Source organism: Ambystoma mexicanum, chromosome 11 (genome assembly GCF_040938575.1).
Source record: "Ambystoma mexicanum isolate Mex_15411 chromosome 11, UKY_AmexF1_1, whole genome shotgun sequence".
NCBI lineage: Eukaryota > Metazoa > Chordata > Amphibia > Caudata > Ambystomatidae > Ambystoma > Ambystoma mexicanum.
The window spans coordinates 888,352,556-888,373,543 of NC_090934.1; the positions used below are offsets into that span (position 1 = coordinate 888,352,556).

General features: G+C 44.6%; 1 protein-coding gene across 1 annotated transcript in view; it reads right to left on the minus strand.

Annotated features, from left to right (window-relative positions):
• The window catches only part of LOC138505058 (mucin-2-like), an 894,965-nt gene that overhangs the window by 787,720 nt on the left and 86,257 nt on the right, over positions 1-20,988 (minus strand). The window contains exon 6 of the mRNA XM_069625383.1: positions 2,682-2,804. Coding sequence (XP_069481484.1) covers positions 2,682-2,804 — 123 coding nt within the window. The remainder of the gene's footprint in view (positions 1-2,681; positions 2,805-20,988) is intronic.

Sequence of the window (20,988 nt, forward strand, 5' to 3'; positions counted from 1 at the left end):
CCCCAGCTTGTTTCTTTACAAAATGACTAACCCTGAGGGAGTTAGAAGTAGAGGAGCGAAGGGCTCGAGATGGGAGGTATGTACGGAGGGATAGCTGAAGGTATTTTGGACCCAGGCCCTAGAAAACCTTATGGACAATGCAGAGGGTTTTAAATTTAATCCTTGCATCCACTGGGATCCAAAGAACGGATTTCAGGGCTGGAGAGATACGGTCCCGGGGCATATGAATGATTCTCCTGTGTTGTAGCTAATAGATCATGTAATGGAATTTGACCTCCAACTTAAATATATTTAGAGAAGGGGAGAAGAGAGGTAAGCTGATGTTTGGAATAGTTGGAATTCTGGCACCATTTTTGCAACAAAAGAAGGTGTGATTCATAGAGCAGTTTTGTCGTTGGAAAAGACCAGAAAAGGAGAGTCTGCAATTAAGAATGGCAACTTACTTACTCCTGGGCTAGAAGTAATGCATGTAGGGAAGATCTTTAAGGAACATGATCCATGTGTAAAGCCTGCATGGGGATTGGGAAGAGGGTTCTTATTTGGTTTGCTTCCTTTCTTTAAAACTGCGATCAGTCAACATTGAAGCAACTGAGTCACTTTTTTTCTGATGCCCAATTGGTGTCACTATGGGTCCAGTTCTTTGCCCTCAACCTTTTAACTTGTAAACTGAGTCACTGGGAGATCTGATGGCTAATTTGGGCAGCCCCACCGATCAATATAAATGTGATACTCCGCTATGTCTGTGGGTTAATTTGCCACTGTCTCAAAGGATTAAGGGCACACTTTTGAAAACTGCTCATCTTGGGACTGCATTCTTGTCTCGTAAATTGAGTGTCTGGTCTGGTGAAGTTTACCGAGTAAAAAGAAATTAATGGGCTGTAGATAAGGAATTTGTACAAAATTAAAATGGCAGCCTTCTGGTTTACAGGCAATGTGGTCTCCATTTTGAATGCAACTCTCAGTATAAATGCTGATCAGCACCTTCTACGCATATTTTAGAGTGTAATTCAAATGGCTGCATTTTCAGTATTTCCTGGAGTGAGCTTAAGCTGCAATGGGAGTTATCTCCCATTACTTCACCCACAAAACAAATGTCTTCTGTGGTGAAGGTTAACTGTAAGATTAGGGTTCAAGTCATCGATGTGGTATGAGGATGAATATGGTTTAGAAAAGAAGGGGCTTTAGAGGGAGTCTCCCGCCTAGAATGATGAAGTGATTGTTAGGAGAAGTGAAAGTCAGAAGAACTAAAGGTAAGAAGAGGTAAACGTGACAAAGTGAATCTATGGTGAAGTGAATTCAGAAGAGAGGTTACTAGGTAAAAGAGACATATTTTGGATCCATACATTATTAGCATTTCAACCAAAGGGAATGAATAAGTAATGGGACCTAAATTGTTAAATCTAACATGGCAATAGTTTCATCGGATGTAAATAAATAGTGGTGTCTGTATGATTGTTGTATCATTGCATTATAATTACGGGGTACAATGCCAGGAATACCCATGGTGCTAGCACCGATACCGGAGAATACATTTGTCTTATTATTAACTAACATTTGATTGTACATTAGTGTGCAACCTTCTAACATTTGTTTGTTATATCACTAGAAACAAATATGTCTCGACAGCAGATTTCATATAATTTTCATTTTAAGTTTTAAGATTCTTTCAAAATTGTCAGTCTAAGCCAAACTGCACTGGAGTTGCCTGTGGTCTCATGCTGAAGCAGGGATGTGACCTAGCAGATTGGGCTGAACTGTCCTTTTTTCAACGCAGTATATTCTCCTTGATCTATTAATACCGAAGATCGTATTCCTCCGAGGAAGAGCCCGGGCGAATGGTAAACATGAGTTTGCACAGGGGTTGACCTCTGCCCTTCCTTGGCAGCCTGGGAGAAGTGATGAATGGATATCAGGTGTGTCTATGTATGTGTTTAGGGGCAGGGTGGGAGCATAATTTTTGTAGCGGGGGCATATGTATGTATGCGTGTTTGTGAGTCTATGGTTGAAGGGCGCAATGTTTGTGGATGGATATATATATGTAGGCATGTGTTTGTGAGTCTGAGTGTTCGGGGGCAAAGGCACAGTGTTTCTGTTGGGCAGGCAGAGGGTGTGCGAAGAGAACAGATGGTACAAAGGGTCAAACTCCTCTATAAGAGGACATTCCAACAAACATGGGGGAAAGGTGGGGGCAGGAGGCATCAGGCCGAGTGTGGTTGTGGGAGCAGTTTCAAGAGGGTTCTGGGGGAGTAAACCCTCAAAATGGCATTTTCCACTTTTTTTAATATGGCCAAATCCCAGAGTGGGACAAGTATCCTCTGACCTAGGTCCCGAGCTTGCTGCACCTTGAGTTCCAAGCTACACCTCAGGGATGATGCTGAAACATATCTGGATTTGCTTGTTGTCCCGTGCAGAAGGGATGTGACCTTTAAGTTTGGGCTGCACTGGCCATTTCTTAAGGTGGGACCAAGCCTGATTTTCACATGGTGTTCTCTTTCTGAAATGGCATGGCAGGCTGAAAAGCAATGGTCTAGTAGGTTGTCCAGAGCAATGGAGTGGTTTAGCAATCACTGTTTGTTGATGACAAATATTGTATCAAAAATGTAAATGGTATTAGAAACAGTTCCTTGATCAGTTGCAAATAATTCAGAGCGGTGTTAAGTAAGATATATGCAAAAACTTGCCTGGTGGGCAGAAGCAGCCATTCTTGCAGCTGTCCATGGGGGACATTCTTCTCACACTGGTACAGGTGTTCTCGGTGGTCGGTCCACACTCATGATACTTCATATTGTAGGGACACGTGATTTCTGGGTAGAATGAGAAAGAATTGGTTTGGAAATCAATGAATTGACTGGTTATTCCTTAAGAAAAGCACCTGGAAATCCAGCGTTCCAATCATGAGTGTACATGCTCATTTATTGCATGTTCGGAACAGGTTTACAAATAATATTAAATGTTTCATGAAGGCATATGTTGAGAGTTCTATAGGTATTCTATAGGTATCCAATTCAGGCACATTGTTCAACATAATTGAGTGCCACCAAACAGGACCTACACATGATATTTAGAAAACCTTTTTGGATTCATCCTCATGGCAAGGGCAGCGGGTATATAAATACACTGATATAAGTACAAGGGGAACAAACTCACTGTAGAGCAACTTGAACTGCAGCCTAAGAGCAGATGTTGAGCACTTTACAAATACAGTACATTATATTGCTTGGCTGTTGCACATGCAATCATCATAACTTTTGCAACAGTAAACTCACTATTTCATAATTTTCTCATGCTCAACAAACACCTGTGAAGTGCTTTTTTATGTTATTCCCAATTGTTTGCAGTTGTACACTTTTGATGCCAAACGGCTTGACATAGATTTAATCATTTCTGGGCATTTGATGTTTATCGACAATCAACTTGTTTTTTTTGTTTTTTTGAAACTCTTTTAGTTTTTAGTAATCCATTTCCAACTGCTCCTGATGTGAATATGAGATGTTAGTTACTGCCAAATTGTCTAAGACGCTGATTTAAGATTTAATTTTGGACTAAATAATTTGATAACATATTGTGGTGGTGCAAGACCTCAACATTTAATTATGAATCTAAAGGTTCATTTGTAGCACTATGTTTATGAGGGGTGGTGATAATGGTTACAGGAAGATCTTTTTCTAGTCTCGGGATACATTTGGTGTAGGAGTAAATATTTATTGCAGAAAACATATTTTTTTGAAAATGCCAAATGTGGAGGGAATATGCAGCATTTTGGTAAATAACTAGATTTTAAATAATGTTCTGCCCCTATTCACATTTTACAAGTACACACATGGGTATACACCAACAAGTCAACAGTTATTCCATACATTGGCTTCTTCTGCGGCAACTTCAATGGCCTTAAAATGAGCTGCAGAGCGCAACTGTGATGTACAAGATAAATCTTTGCCTGGAAAACAATCGCACAGTGCACCTTAAAGATTGACATCAGGATCAAGGCCTTATTCTTTCCCAAGTGAGCATCCCTGTTCAACTGGTCTTTTATAGGCGAACAAAGCCACAGTCGGATTCCTGTAGCACACATGTCCTGTGTCTAGTGCAGGGGTCTGCAACCTGTGGCTCGTTAGAGGTGTAGTCTAGAGCATCTGGAGAGCCAAAGCTTGCAGACCTCCGGTCTAGTGCATGCTAAAATGTTTTGTGGGGATGACAACCAATCGGGAACCCTCGAGTTGGTCCCCAGATAAACCAGGATCTAGGGTGCAGGCAGATTCTGAAACAAGCAAATAGGAAGTGCGCAGGGGAGAGGGAGTCCCAACACCGATAACTCCAACCAACGAAAGTATGCTAAAATGTGTCTCTTACATTTTGAAACAAAACATTTCTGATGTAACAGCTCCACAAAGAGTTGCATTGACACTAGTTGCAGATGTGACAGCACGTGTTGCCATGGCACAGATGAGGCCTGGGTGGATTTTATGAACACTGGCAAATTCATGCAGAAGGTCTTAAGAGGTTTCTAAATATAGAGTTTACTTTTTTCTTTCAGTGGTAATATAAGCAAGCTATTTGTTTATTTATTTATAATGTTTTATGGTGTACAATAAACCTTATACACTTTTCTTAAAATCAACCGATCTATATTGCACTAAAATATATAACAAATTAACAGAATTCAGTTAGACCATTACCTTCTAGAATGTGAATGATCTAACAATAAATGTACTATTCGTATTAATCACGAATCAATCCCTTTTATATTAACAAAACATTGTAACTGGTTACCTCTGACAAAAAAACGACCAGTGCACAAGTGAGGGAAACCTGAAACTCATTCATACAGCACTCCCAAAAAAACGAGTTAGTTCAACACCGAGGCTCAAATACAAATGCCATAATACATTAAGGGCCTGATTTATTGAACGTTTTCCTATGAGATTGCACAATTATAGAACACTTCCATGAATCAGGCCCTAAATCTCACAGAATAAAAAGGGGCTTGAAAGTCTGTTTTTTTTTTTTTTAGTTTTGCAGTGTCAATATGGTCTCTCCATTTCCTGCACTTTCTGTCAGCGAAATGCCCCTGCAGCATCTTATAAATTAAATCTAAACTTCATAAAAATAATGCCCTGTCCCCTCTCAGTGGGAAGGCACACACCTAGTGAAACTCTGCAGCCTGTGAGTGGCACCTTGAGGTTCTACCGATCCAGTTGTATAAAGTTTAGGCCATTTAAGTTCTAATTATAGTCCCACATGTGGCCTCCCTTTTTCATCTGATGTGTTCATTATTAGATCACCCCTTTATATCTGCGTTCATGTGTATAGCTGTCAGAAATGCTGTTTCTCCATCTCCTTTGTCGTTCTTTTACTTAGCATGTCGCCTGAGTTAGAAAATGTGATATTAAGATATGACCATGGTCATTTTTATTTTGGCTAATGTTTCAAGTGATCTTTATCTCCATTCCAACCAGTTTAAGGCACTGCTGTATATTGTGGCATTTCCAAAGTGTGCCTTCCAAACTGGCCTTCTGTGTTATTAAGCCAGGAAGGCAAAGGACCTGGCCTTGATTCGACCTCAAACAGTACCAAAGGGTCGATTTGTTTGTCTTAAGCCTGGCTAATGAGTGATAGATAACTTTTCCCATATTTCATAGCAAATCCCCTCAATGCCTCAATGATTGTAGAGATCTTATTTGGAAATGTGTCTTCAGCTGCTTTGGAATTGTGTTTATAATGACACATGGTGCTCAAATAACACTATCCTGGATGGCCACTATGAATCAATTTCCCATTTTCCAGAGTAAATTGCTGTCATTATCTTCGTTTGTCTTGAAACTAACTATTTTGTTTTACTTGATGTTAATTTTCAGTTTATTAACTGGGGTAACATTTGCCAGAGCCTTTATGCACCTATGAATACCTATTGTTGTTTGATCCAATGTAAGAAGACTGTTTGCATACCCAAGCCAATGTATAATAGACTTCCCTAATGTATTGGGACATTTGCAAACTGCACTCATTGTTCCATCAGGATTGGCCTCATAAAGGTTAAACGGAAGCCGTGCTGCTATACATCAGTGCTTAAATCCTCTTTTGATCTTAATGGGGTTTGAAGATGCCCTGTTCATATCAAAACCCAACTCTTGAGTAAGTATTATTGTGTAACACAATTAACAACTTTAATAAGCCATTGTCAATACCCCACTCAAACTGTTTTTCAACAGTGGGCTTCTATCAACACCGTCAACAGCTTCAGAGGAGTCTAAATTAATTTCAAACAGTGAGTTAGACTTGAAAGATGCGCTCAAGCACTTAACTAACTCAACACTAATGCGTGGTATGTGGTGGAGATTCCCCTTCTAAAGCATGTTTCAAGGCGTGACGACATTCCCTTTTCATTGGGATATTAAAATCTTGACGTAATAAAGTTGCAAATATTTTGCCTGATGCACTGCCATTGCTACCATTTTTTTACATGTTCCCCAAGTATCTTGCTGAATCCCAGTTCTGATTATACAGGCAAAGAAAGCATAACACATTTCAGTCCATTTTAAGGGTTGATTTTTAAGAACTATGTTGGCGATTCCATCAGGCCCTGCGTTACAGGCAATTTTGCATGACTAATTGCTGTACATATCATATCCCAACAAAGAGCCGCATTACGAGTGGTAAAAAAGTGCCGGTAATTCCATTACAACTGCCATTTTTGGACAGTAACAGAATTACTGCAGACTTTCCCACACCACAGAATTCTGAGTTTGGATGAAAAGTGCAGGATTCACCTCCAGCATTTTGCTGGAAGTTAATCCTCCAGTTTTCTTCCAAAAATGAGTGTATTTACTGCTCATGGTGAATCTGCAGAAATCCCCATAGAGTCCTATGGACGTCATAAAGGGGACTTACACTGCGATAGCACCACTTGTAATGCCATGGTAAACCCACGGGGCCAAGTGGTGGTAACAGTAAACTATTTTGGTAGTAATTCAGCAGATTTAGAAACCATTGCAAGGCCTAAAAGGGCATACTTAGGTCAATATCTGCTGCTTTGGGAGCTCATTTAACAATTGAAATAAAAGCACCAATGCCCAGAGCTTCCAGTAACCATGTTTCCCTAAGTCATATTATATCATGGGCACACAGAATATCTAAACAGTAACCATTTCACAAATAATGCTTATTCCCACATGCATTCCAACAGAGAATTTTTAAGGATGATGAGGGAATTCTAAGGTCGTATTTTCAAGTTGCAGTGGAACAATGAAGGCAGCCTCCACCAATCAGACTAGTTTTCTAAGGATTTTGCAGCTAAATTAATTTATTTAAACAACCGTTCCACTAACTACAACTCATTTTAAAGTTATCTTTTCTTTCCCACAGTTGGGTCTTCCCTGAAGTGGGTTTGCTCTCACTTGCTTTTTCTCTCACTTTGACTTCATTTAATTAGTTGTGACGTCATAACACGTTTTTTAAAACACTTCTTTGTGATCGAGCATCACCCGTGCCAATAATTATGATTTAAAATACAATGTAACCCCCTATTCCCAAACAAGGTGCATCCCAAACTTCTACTGCGTCAATATGCTCTGTAGTTTCAACTCTGAATGATGGAGTTTGATAGAGCAAGTTTAATAGGTTACTCCTACTCCAAGGCAAAAGGAAAACTTCACTGTTAAGGTCTTCAATCATCAATCATCAATATATTGACATTCATTTCTACTCTGCAATTTTTATTTACTTGTCTTAGCTTGAATATTTAGGGGGTGACGTGGTTAGCTTATATATGGCCTCCTAGGTGTGTGAGGAGTCTTTCCCATCCTCACAAGTGATCCATACATGTATAGTGACTCCAATTAATTGGCAACATTCCCATACTCTATAGACTGGGCTTCCTGTGTCGCTGCTGTTGCCACACACTCATGGAAATCATGCGATTGTAATGATATATATTCTTCCTTAGTATTCCCTTTTCTTTTATACTGCACCCGTCTCTTAACCTTGCGCTTTGGTTCATGATGTTAAATAAAGACCTCAGTCTCAAAGTGCTTCACCTTCTATTTTCCACCCTGACTTAAGGGATCCCAAGAATGGACACACACACACACACACACACACTAACACACAGGTAGTAACCACAACCCCCTTTAAGAAGTATTTTCCAGTGATAAATACTGACATAGATAGATAGATAGATAGATAGATAGATAGACAGATAGATAGATAGATAGATAGATAGATAGATAGATAGATAGATAGATAGATAGATAGATAGATAGAGTATTTCTGCTAGGAGAGTATAATTCTAATTATCCTGTGTCCACAATTAGAGGCAAGCCACGGTTATCATTGGTTTGCATATGGTAAACTTTGAATGACCATGGTTTGCCAGTGATATTTTACCACGGTTTTTCATAGGTCAGAATTAAACCTATACCTTGAGTATAGACATGTGCCTGCAGTTCAGTGGCAAGGCTGTCAATGCAATCTCCTAAACTACCTTATAATTCAATTGTTCTGTTGAACCAACGTTTTCTACAAAGGAATAGAGATGAAACCCCAACTCATCACATACAAATATTGCACGATTGACATCACCATCCTCTAGCTTTGATATTTATTTCACTTTTCTCTTGAAACAGAAAAGAGCAACGTGCCATTTGTGCTACAAACTCACACCAGAGGACAGGAAGGGCAGGTGAGTTGATGAAAAGCAAGGGAATGAGGAGAGCAGACGGGAAATAGTAATGGTGTGACACTACATCATCACAATCTGAAGGTCTAATTTTCACTGATCACAAAGGAATGACTTCCTCCTTTGCTAAGTGTCAAAACTCAGGTTTGCAGAAAAGAACAGCTCTTAACTTTGCATTAGAACTTCCTTTTTTCTGGAGGTATTTAGCTCTTGTTTCGTTGAGGTATAAAGGGACGGTAACACCTCCCTGCTGAACCCCGCAGGTGGCCTTATAGGAAACCTATAGAATCTGCTGATCTGGGCCCAGGAGGGGGTGGCACTGTCTGGTGAGCATGCAGATGGCAGCTGAAGACACACACACAGATCCTTCGGTCTGTCTGCTAATTAACAGGGATAAAAATCTGAAAAAAGGATTTTGGAATGTCCCTGTTTTTAATGCATAACTGGGACCTTCTGGGACAAAGGATCAGTGTGTATATCTTCAGTCCCCTTGGGACTTAACAAGTCTTTATTCATTATCAATTTATTTTATTAACTCATTCAAAAAAATTCAAAAGAGTCAAAACTTATACTCAAGTTAAGATACACAGGGGCTCATGTTTAATATGGTGCAGAGTCAAATTCATGCATTACATATGTGCGTAAACATTTTATGCATTAATTTTACTCCACATCGTATTTGCATTTGTTTGTATGGCATTGATGGGGCATGGATCACGATTTACGATTCCACCTCCTATCTCTCCACATTAAAATACTCCAGCATTTACGCCAGCATAACAGATTCATGCTCCAGTCAAGGCTGTGGATTCTTATGGAGTCCCGCTGCTTTTTACATCAGCAACAAGCCGACTAGAAATCCATTGTAAACGCTGCCTGCATTGCGTAAATGCAGGCGGCATTTATTCATTTTCATGGTGGCGTGCAAAAGGGAGGTGTAAAGGTAAGTACACCTTCACTGTACACCTCTCTTTTGCACTCAGGTGTGAAAATGATTAACCTTGCAAGCAGGGGATGTCTTTGCAGCAAATCGCAAACGTAACAAGTTCCCTTAGCATACATTACAGGGAACTCGAAAATGAGCCCTATACAAGCGAGTAAACCAGGAAGTTGTGTACAGCTGTCATGGTAAGCCATTAACAACTATTTCCCTTTCTGACTGCTGTAGCCTCATGCTCCAATGTCATGACACTGGATTATGCAATCTATATGCAACAACATCATAACAGGGGTACAAGGCATTACCTCTGCTCCGTATTCGTGTTTCCATTTTTGGGTAGCTGCAAGGTGTGAGGGAGCTTTTTTTAAATAATTTATGTAGTTCCCTGAAGCCGTCCCTACCGCCCCTGCAATTTTGGTCCATAGGGACAGCACAGGGTGGGGAAAAGAGTTGCACATAGACCATATCTAGCATCAAATTATAGATGGGTAGTTTATAACTATGGTGTCTAGTCTACCTTAAAGTTCCAAGTGACATCACAGACAACACACATTTCCCTCTCGCTGTCTATCAGACGTCACTTGGAACCCCTCAGTGGAATCTATCCCCCTAGTTGATAGCTGCCCACTACAATTCTACGTGAAGTGCTTACACATAACATCGAACCAAAATCGGTAACTTAACACCAAACTAGTGTAGTACATAAATGAAGTTACAGTATATATGCATTCATGAGAGCCATGCATACTTTCTTATATTTCACTATATTAAATCTTACCTTATATGAGTCCTGACTCTATGCACTGCCTAGGGATGCCACTCCACTCCAGACAGGCATCCCTCCTTCTCTGAGCCTCTTGACTCTTGATTGAAAGGAACTTACATTATGGGCTCTGGTCTGCCTTGGCCACTCTTTTATTTGCTCTACATCCCAGTCCCTACTAGAGGCTGGAAGCACAGCATGCTGGGCAGTCCCAAACAAGATCAGGACGTCCATTGCCTACATCCCAATACCTTCATCTTGTCCCTTCTATTCAGGGCACAGGATTCCCAGGCATTCTTTATCTCTGATGAACCCCCACCTGTAGACTTTGGTTTGCTCTGCTAATAAGCAGTGTTCCCTGTTTCCTCCATTCAAATGTGTCTCTGTGAGGACCTACCTGTGCCATTATCTGTCATCAGAGCCCCAGGTGGTTCAGTCCAACACGTGTGCTAATCAAAAAGAAGTGTCCCCTTGAAAGACCTTCTACAAACAAACAGTCGCATGGGTGTGATCATTGCGGGACGGATTCTATCTAGAAATACTTACGGCAGACCCTTGGGGTCCTCCAGTCTTCTGGTATGCCTCCACTTATGCTGCAATCCCGGGAATATTCAGAAAAAGTACTGCATATACAGAAGGAGCGCTGGTCTCCGGTACATAGGCACAAGTCTTCCACACAGGCCTGGATGTATGGGGCAGCATCAAGCAGCGTGCTGCAATCTAGGAAGGGTGAGCTGTTCAACATCCCCTTACAAGTTGAAGTCTGGAGTAAAACATATCAAAAGCAAGTCAGAATTGATCACATGTGTGCTTTAGACTTAACTGAGAAAGAAAAAAAGACAAATGTGTTCTTGCTTGAGTCACACATGTGTAGTGTATGCATATTTCAAATCAGCATTGAGACTTAGTTGCTATGTAAATTACCCATGTTGCTACGAGCCAGAGTCAGGTGCATGGATCTGTGTGCAGCAGAGCTGTCAAGCCCCCCCGCACAGTTCACTATTAACCCTCTGTTTACTGCATCTGTATCTTTGGAGGGCCTTTGTGAGGTGGTTGTGGGGAATTGCTTTGATGAAGATAGCCAGTGTTGTGTACCCGTTGTCTGCGCGTGGGGTAGGGGGCGGGTGCCACAGGTCCCGGGTGCAGACATTTTAAGGTATAAAATTAGGGAATTGACAGGTGGATAATTGAGGTAGAGGGAGAAGGGGACATTGAAGTGTGTTTTCCATGGGTGTACCAAAACTGTACCAAAGAGGTAACGGGGGTGAAAAAATGGAAATCAAACAAGGTGCCACGGTAGCAGAGCCACAGACAGAGGTTTAGAACCAGTAAGGATAAAGAGAGGGGACATGTTACTGTGCTAGAACAAAGTGAAATCAACGCCAATCGAGCATTCCCTACATGAGGTATCTTGATCCAAAATGTAGGCCAACACTACCTGTGCGGCCAGGGCAGCCGCAGCACTGAATGAAATTGAGGAGGCTCGCACTCATCTTCATTGCCCTTCACTTGTTGCTCACCCTGAGTACCACAGCACCTATCCCATTCCCCTTCCCTTCTGCACGTGCACGTTCTGAACACACACAAGGCATAGCCGGTTCATCTCTCCCCTCCCACTTTATGTATTTCAATCGTTTTCACATCCCCTGTTCCCCCGCCCCCTGTTGCCCTGTATTTACTTCCTGAATAAGCGCCTAACAAGCAACCAATAAATAAATAAAATAAGGAAACAAATTGGTATTGAACATGCAGCTGCGCACCCGATTATCAGAAGAAGGAACCGCAGGACACAACCCAATTGCCTGCAAGAGGAAGACTACAGAGAACAAATAGGACAAGCATTCTGATAGCCAAAAAGAACAGGGTGATGGCATGTAATGGCTCGGCCCCCTGAAACAAGGAAGGGATGCCTGGAGGAAAGGGTAGTGCAAAGCGAAGGAAGAAGCATCGGGGGTGAGATTAGCGGCTACACACCCCGACTTCCAAGGCAGGTTTCGGTGACGCAGGAATCGCCATGGTGTACACAGGGAGACAATGTGAATATTGCCAAGAGGAAGGCTGCAACATGTGTGTTACTGGACATTGCAGTAAGCACATAATTCAAAGCATGGGAAGGTCTCTCTTGAGGAGTAACAACAGGGCCTGCAGATGCAGGAAATCCAAAGGACAGGCATACCTTGCTGATGCCGCAGCAAGCTCTGGTGGAGATGGACATGGCACGGCCTAGATATCAGCGTAGGATACACACAGGGCAGTGAAACAGGAGGATTGAGAGAGAAATGCCTTGACGGAAACAAGGATGGAAGGTCAGACATTGAGGTAGGACATATAGGGAGGATTGGGTTGGCACCCAAAGTGTGAGGGCTAAGGGGCCTAATACAATGAGTGCTGCATCCGTTCATAAAGAGACTCAAACAAAAGGTCCTTTGGGAAAGGGGCTTATGGAAGGGGTGCCACCTCTCAAACAGGGACATAGGGACAAGCACAGAAGCACATATGTGGGCCCTTGAATTTGAAGCATTTTCCACACATGAGCATTACAAATACACCGTGGTCTCATTCAATTATAATAATTCAGGCGTTTTAAATATCCCGTCAATCCCAGATAATCCAGTTGCTCTTGGTAACTGATGGTAATTATTACCTTCGGTATTACCCACATTGTGACACGCAATATACCAATCTGCGGGGTTGGGGCGGTTAAAGGCTAAGTTAACAGAAGTGGGGTACTACAGCATCATCCTGTTCCCAAGGTGACCGTGCTGAGCTTGAGTCATCCTCCCAGGTACATTTCTTGGGAATCTCAAAAGAAAAGATTTGTTGTGGTACATTTTTGGGTATAGTCAAGCAGTTGTCTGGGGTGGCAGAGCTGCCAGAAAGAGAGTCAAAGGTAAAGGAGAATGATCTGCCATGTAGTTCAGTGGTGCCCATCTATACTTATCGTTGAACATTTGGATTTTTCATATATATGTCAAAGTGTACATAGAAATGTTTCCTGAGAGGAGTAGACACCATAAGGAGGACTCAGGCGTGTTTTGAAATTTAGGCCTGGATTTATGGTGGAAATGGATGGTACCATCAGGGCCAGTTGGGGCACTCCATATGACAAGGGGTTGCCAGTGCCGTACACCCTGTTTCCAAGAATCCTACCTGGGAAGCAAGGGTTTCAGTTAACAAACTCAACCAGGAGTAAGTAAGAGTTGTATGTTTTTCAACAAGCAGACACATACAAGACTGGTCTATAAATTCATACATGAGTGCCAATGGAGGAACTTGGTGTCAGATTGTTATGGATATGATGTAAATAGGTAAACAGAAGACTGGGGAGGGCTAGAGCGAAGGAGTCTCTGGGGAAAGGTTTTTATGCCAGTTGCCTGAAAATAAGGAAGGGGTAGCAGCCAGCCAAGAGGGGTGCAAATATTATGCAAATTATTGCTTTTCATTTGATTTTATGATACCTGAAAGCAGTCCATAAGATGGATGGTGGGCGCAGAACTCAGTATGTTTCAGAGACAAACACGAGAATCTATAGAGAATATTGCATAACGGAGGGTCGAGCAGGCGCTCCACTCAGCGGCACCAAAATAAAAAAAAAAAACTGTTAGAAACCGTAAGCCTTCTCATCACTGGAGCCCGGGCTCTTGTAGTTGAAGCCCCGCTGTTCCCAGGAGGGGTGCCGCATCAAGAATCCCCACTTTGACTTGACCCTCATTGTTTGGCACTCCCCTTGGGTACAGGGTGCCCCTACTATTACCGTCACGTCCCAGTGCTGCTCTTCACCACCACTGGGACCACCACTGGCACCAGCTCATTGATTGGCGCTCCCTGTGAGGATGGGCCACCTTCCGTGCTCTCCTTCAATACACGTTGCTCTCCACCGGTGCAACGCGGCCCACAGGCGTGTCGCGCGTTATACACACGTATTCATAATAATAACAATAACAATAATAATAATCAAGGGGAGCGCTACGCTGGTAGACGTGACTCGGGTTGAGAGAAAGGACTGGGTCCCCCATGCTGCAATCAATGCCAGGCTCCACCTGGCATACGCAGCATGACCATAATAAATTAAAGGGCTCCCCCCACACCACGATGTTGAATACATGCTGGGCTGTCCCTGTCATTTGTGGCCCAGCCTTCTATACTTTGGTCCGCCCCACAAACTGCCACCCAAGAAATGCAGTAGAAAGGACATTGTGACAGCCCTGGCCAGGCTGTCTCCCAAGTAGGGCTTTTTATATATAGTTTTAAAGTGCACTTTATAAGGACTCTTTCTGTATATTTGGAAGGATTCTGTTTTTCCATATTTTTTAAAGACATTTTTATATGTTTAAGGACTTTTTTTAGTGTTAAGGAACTCTTGTTTTAGGTTACTGCAGCTGCTTAGGAATAGCGTCTATCATGATTCCCACTTTTTAATGAAAAAAGCTAAAAGAAACTACTGGTTTACTAAGATTAAAGGGATTATCTTTATATATCACAAACAGAAACTAGCGGATCTACACGCCATGTCTTTGTCTGCCTTTTCTTATGTGTAGTTGATATTTATTACAAACTCAATAGTGTGGTCTAGTAGGTGTTGCTTGCGACACCTGTAAAGCCCAAACTATTGCATTCATGTACATATTAAAGTACACATAGGGAGGAATGGCATATGAGAGGGGAACAGACAAATGACATTTAAGGAGGGATACACTGTTGTTTGGTCATGAACCCTTCAATTTCCTGCCCATAGCTATGCTAATTCCTATGGGTAATCCCACCACTTCATGCCTTTCCCTGCCCAAAAGTGCAGCGAGCAGGCTGCTTGGACGTTCACGGATCGACTGTGCCTCTTCCCGTCAGAGAGAGCAGCTGCTGGCATGAGGCGGCAGGTGCTCATAGCCCCTTGGCTGCACTCCTCCCTCCCAGGCATTCTTGATTGCTAGAGGCATCATTAGGCAGGGGGCTGGGGGGGCTATAGCCCTGGGTCATTTGGTTGTAGCCCCTTGATAGAAGCTCAGCGGCTAAAACCGAAAGCCTATCCTTGTCAGTAGAAATCCTCCAGAGAAGTTTGCAGGACGTTGACGAAAAAACAACATAGGTTGCATGAAAATCCCTGCGCCATATGACCCATCTGGGTCCTAGGTTGGAGGTGTCCCTGACATCGAATGGGCCCGGTAAGGGTAAGTTCTGTGAGGCGGTACCTGATGTTGGTGCCTGATGGGGGCCATCAGCCACGGCTCCAGATCCGTCAGATGAGGAAGCTACTGGGCTCGCTGGGGCCGACATGTCCGCTGTGGCTGTAGTGCTCCGGTGGATGCCTGGCGCGCCTTTGCAGTCCCTTGTCGTGCTGTGCTGTAGCCCTCAGCACGTGTTGGTGGTGTGCAGCACCTTCGCGGGCTGTCGTGTGCCCTTTTATGCTGTCCCCTGGGTTCCTGGGTCTTCGTGTGGCCTCCCGCTGCCTGCGGGTTGATGTGAGAGAGGGGGGCGGGACCAGCGCCCGCACCTGCCTGCGGGTCAGCTGCGTTCGCCTCTTAGAGCGCGAACGCACCCACGTGGTGCATACGAAGGGCCGCTTCCTTCCTCGGCACTCCGTGCCTGCGGCTGATCCGGCGGGTCCCCGTTCACGTGAGGAGCGCCGACGCACCACGCCGCTCGACCGCGGACCTCCGTGACTCTCACGGGCCTCCGGGGGAGAGGTGCGCCGACGCGCTGCACCCGCTCGCCTGCGGGACTCCTGTTGATACGAGTGGGTACGATGTTCCCCTCGTCGCCAGTTGTCGGGTTTTGCGCGGGCCCCGTAAACTGCGTAGGACAATTATCACGCGGGAGCCGGGCTTCATGCAACTCTCTTTATTCTATGCCCAACAGGAACTGCCTCAACATCCCCCAGCCCCTCCCTAGCCCAACGTCACTTCCCCTTGTCAAGGGACATAAGACCGCAACGGCGGTCTGCCCACACAACGATGTGGGCGGGCTGCAGAGCCCTCAGGAACAACCTGACAGTTACTAAGTTCTTTTCTCTAATAGGGCATTCCAGGAAGTAGTGGCAGCCAAAGCATGACATTCAGGCTATTGAGACCGGTATCCTGCAGCTGCTCATTGCTGGCCTAGCCATCTCCACTATGATGCTCCAGAGAGCTGTGTCCCTTTTGGTGGGCACAAGGTTTGTGCCATCCCAAACACGCGAAGAAAAACACAGCGCAGCAACATAATTATGGAGGCCTTGGCCCTTACAGCATCTAGAAAGTGTGACATTTAGCAATAGGGATACAGCGTTACAGATGCAGTACTCAGGCATTGTCAGTGGGTGTGCCAAGCAGGGTGAGGCTTTGGTATACACACATAAGCAGCGCTGCACACTGCTCCTTCCAAGCAAAGCTCATAGGATCGGAGTAAAGCAGGAAGCCCTGGGAACCATATCAAAGGAGGAGCGGGGGGGGTTTGGGGTTGTGGTGGGAGGATAAATGCAGGATAGGCAGCGGGTGAGAATCTGGACAGGAAAGGTAATGCCAAAGGGCTAGGGTAGACCCTGGAAAGGGCAGGGCTAGGAAGGGTTTAAATTATTTGCACAGGAGCAACCTAGCCTCTTTCGTGGGTTTGAGGTTGGGCTGGAGTCATCTTTGTACGGCATGAGTATGCACCTCTGGTATTTATAGCCATTCTTACACCCTCCTCATGTGCCCCCTCTCACTCCTCACACACCGAAAATGCTGGCTTGCGCTTCCCTCTCCTACACAGTCCTGCAGTCGACACGCCCTTGTGGCTGCTGTCCCTTCCCTCCTCAGTTTGTTATTTCCGGTGCGCCTTGGTAAGCCTGCTCCTTTCTCTTCTGCCCACTAAGCCCAGTTTTCTCAGATGCCAGATCACTGGTGTAGCCGCTCTTGGGGTTTACCTGCAATGATTGCATGGGCATCACTCCGCCCTGTGCTCTCCACTTGGTCCGGGTAGGCCCAGGGCCTGGGTTCCTCTAAGGAGGACTGTCCTTAATCTCTCTCTACAACAGCTGGGTGTTAGAGGGAGCGAAGTGGGCACGGAGTTGACATGACAATGGGGTTGTAAGGTGGGAAGTAGAGTTCTTAGATTGCTGCTTTCTCAGAGAGCGACTTGCGGTGTGTAAAGAGGTGCAAGGGGGATATTTGACCATTTCAGAGAGACATACATGTGCACCGTGACCGAATGAGGCCAGATCAGGTTGGGCTCAGAAGAGAACCGTTACATCGACTCAATCTCATCCGCGCCTCTCAGCCGGAGAAGTCCGAGAACACATACCTGAAAAGTTACTCATGCCATGCGGGACAGCATAAGCCAAGGCCAACCCGAGTATGTACAGCCAGCATTAGTTTTCATATGTGAGTGGAACCTCTATGCCTTCACTCATCTAATTGAAAGCAAGCCCTTAAAAGCCCTAGCGTGCATCGATTTGTTGGAAAAATTGAAAGGTGTGGATGGCGATGTGTCCACTTTTCCTTTTGTATCCACTCGAAGCAGATTGGGAGGGGCTCTGAGTCACTACTTTACGTTTAAAATAAAATAAAATAAATTGTTGATTGCCCCTTTAAAAAAAAAGAGTTCCAGGACACGCAGCCAAAATAGCTCTGCAGTCTATTACCATGCTTCATGCTTACCTGCCTGCCCTCTGGGTTTAGCCCGGAGACTCTGGGTTTTTACGCTCTTCTTCGGGTCTCCGGAGACTCTGGGTTTTTACGCTCTTCTTCGGGTCTCCGGGGAAGATAGTGGAGTCTCCAGGTTTACCGGGATTAACACTGTGAGGCACGCGCTTTAGTTTCCAGGCCGCTGCGCCATTATATCAGGATCCGGGCAGGTAAATGCACAAGATGTCTGCCATCAAAAGCAGTGGGCGAAGGAGGGCATTGGAGGATCAGGAGCCCACCACCTGAAAGATGCAATGCCAATGCCGTCATAGCCGCCTCTTCCTCCAGGCGCTACACGACCACCCCACATCCTGAGCTGCAGGCATTCAAGTAGCCATCCAGTCAAGGGATAAGTGCCCCCGCCCCCACTGTAGTGAATGAAAAGCGCACCAGGGTTAAACACCTTCACACGTTCAGTGGCCCCAGTCTTAAGAAATGCTGACCCTGCCGCATTGCTCGCTTGTTCCACAGCCTCACTGACACCCGGTTGCTCACTAGCCACACCAATTTGTATATGTATAACGTTTGCTTTAGCACTTCCCAGGCCCTTCAAGGCGTCAAATCACTTTACGATGTAGTCAGGAAAGAAATCAAACACTTTCTCTTATGAACATAAAATTTATAGGGAAACTAGTGCTGGTTAAAAAGTTTAATAATACAACTGATTATCGGGTCATATTGACGTCAGGTTTGGGGTTTACTTGTGTAAAAATCTAAGTGCGGTCTTGCCGAAAAGGGAGTAGGGCGTCAGTGATGTCTTTCCCTAGGTTTCTCGTCTACAAATGTAGGCAGGTTTGGTTCACTGGTCTGATCATTATGGTTTGCCTGGGAAGAGGGGAGGAGAACAGGAAGTCTACAAAGCTCGAACTGGGTGGGACCGCTGGCAGGAGAAGGGAATGGGGAAGGTATGGCCCCCACCTGGTGCCTGTTGCAGAGCCACAGGGATGGTTTTAAGGCACCATCTTCCGCGACCATGGGGAGAGGAGGTAAGAAGAGCCACGGTAAACTTAGCATTGCATAAAAAATCAGCACGAAGTTTAAAGCTTGTGACGTATCAGTGAGTTATGGTAGGGGTTGCTTTTGAAGCATTTTCACATCCCTGTGTATGAGAATATATGTATACCCCTTCTTAGGCCCCCAACGTGCTGCAGTGCCGAAATAAGGGACACAGAGCTCAGAGAACAGGATGCTATATCTTTATTTAACTTTCGCTTTCTGCTGAACACGGGCATGTGCAAGCCTCATTGGCTGTGTTTGGTGTGATGAGGTCTTCTCATCACGCCAGGTTAACTGTGTCCATGCCAGACACAACAGCTCCCCCTCTCGGGCAAAACAAATCCCATTACTCACAGTTGGCCTCATATTTCCTCAATCATTCGCACAGGCCTTGTAATGCATCGTCTCGGTCTCGTCGATCCCTCCACGGGCTGCCCATTCTCTGTTGCCGCCACCTCATCATTCTCAAACCTTTCTCGACGATCTTCTTCAACCGTCTCCTCGTCCTCAAGCTACTTCTCTCCCCCTCGGTAGAGCATGAACTGTCACACATGTCGTGTGATCACCCTGCCCGGAGATCGGGCTGTCAACATGGATCTCTTGATTTGTGTGATGACTAGATGACCAGGATCAAATCTTGACTCTGACTTCAGTTCTTGCTTTCGGCACAAGAGAACTTTGTCCCCAGGTTGAAGTATTGACGACTGTGCTCCCTGCTTCTCTTCAGCATATCTTTTCAGCTCAAGTTTCCTAGTTGCATTCTCAGCCTGTAGCTTGTGAGGTAAGTTTCCTGTAACTCTTCTCTGTGGGGCAGTCTTGTCTTCACCTTTCTTTGGAACACCAACTCTGGGGGGCATTTTCCTGTTGTTCCATGTGGTGAGTTTCAGTAACCCTGGAGCAGGCTGCACACCGCTTGGTTTAGCGACATCGGACTGAGCTCATTTTGTTGCAATACTTGCTTTTAACTCTCCATACATTTCTTGATCACTCCATTAGCTTGCGGCCACAGCGGCGTGATTTTCCGGTGGTGTATGCCCATGTGGCTCATGAATCGAGCAAACTCTAGACTGCTAAATGGAAGTCCATTGTCTGAATTCCGTGTCTCGGGAATGACCCACCCAGAGAATATAATGTCTGGGATTACGGTGCTGAATGACATGGACAAGATCATCTGTACAAGGGGAACCAGGACAAATTCGTCCATTAGCACCATCCAGTATTTTCCCCCACCAAACGGTCCAAAAAAGTCAACCGCAACAAGGGTCCACAGAGCTTCTGGCAGTTCAGACATCTGAGCGGTTCTGGATTGCTGAGCTTTGATGTGCACTGACATAAGTGGCATTTCTTTATAGTATTTTCTAACATTGCATCGATCTCTGGGAACCACGTAGTGTTGCTTATCTAACGTTTAGAGGCTACCATGCTACGATGCCCCTTGTGTGTGCCAGGTCCACTACTTGCTGTCGTAAGCCCATAGATATGATGATCCACCTCCCGCACAGCACAAGGTTTTCGGCCGTGACTGACAGCACCTTTTCACCTATCTGAAGGCTTGCAATTCTTGCTTCAAGGTTTCTTGGCTTCCTTGTGTGTATCCTAGCTCACTGTCTCTCCACCTTCGCGGTCTGATAAGCTTATTCACCTTCTCCAGTATCCTGTCACTCATTGTGTGGTCTCTCACCATGAACGTCATAAGCGGCTTTGGTGGTTCTTGCTGAGCGAGGAAGTTGATGTATTCCTCCACCATGAATGGGTCATGGTATTGTTTCACAAGCAGGTACTGGGCCATGAAATACGCCAGATTGTATTCCTTTCCCAGCTTATGAATGATGGTAAATTTGAAGTCCTGCAGTCTTAACCCCCCTCTTTCACTCCTAGGAGGCATCTTGCACTGAGGGTTCTGTAAATCGTGACTAATGCCTGGTGATCAGTCACTACTGTGAATGGTTTTCCCAGTAAGAACATCTGAAAATTCTTG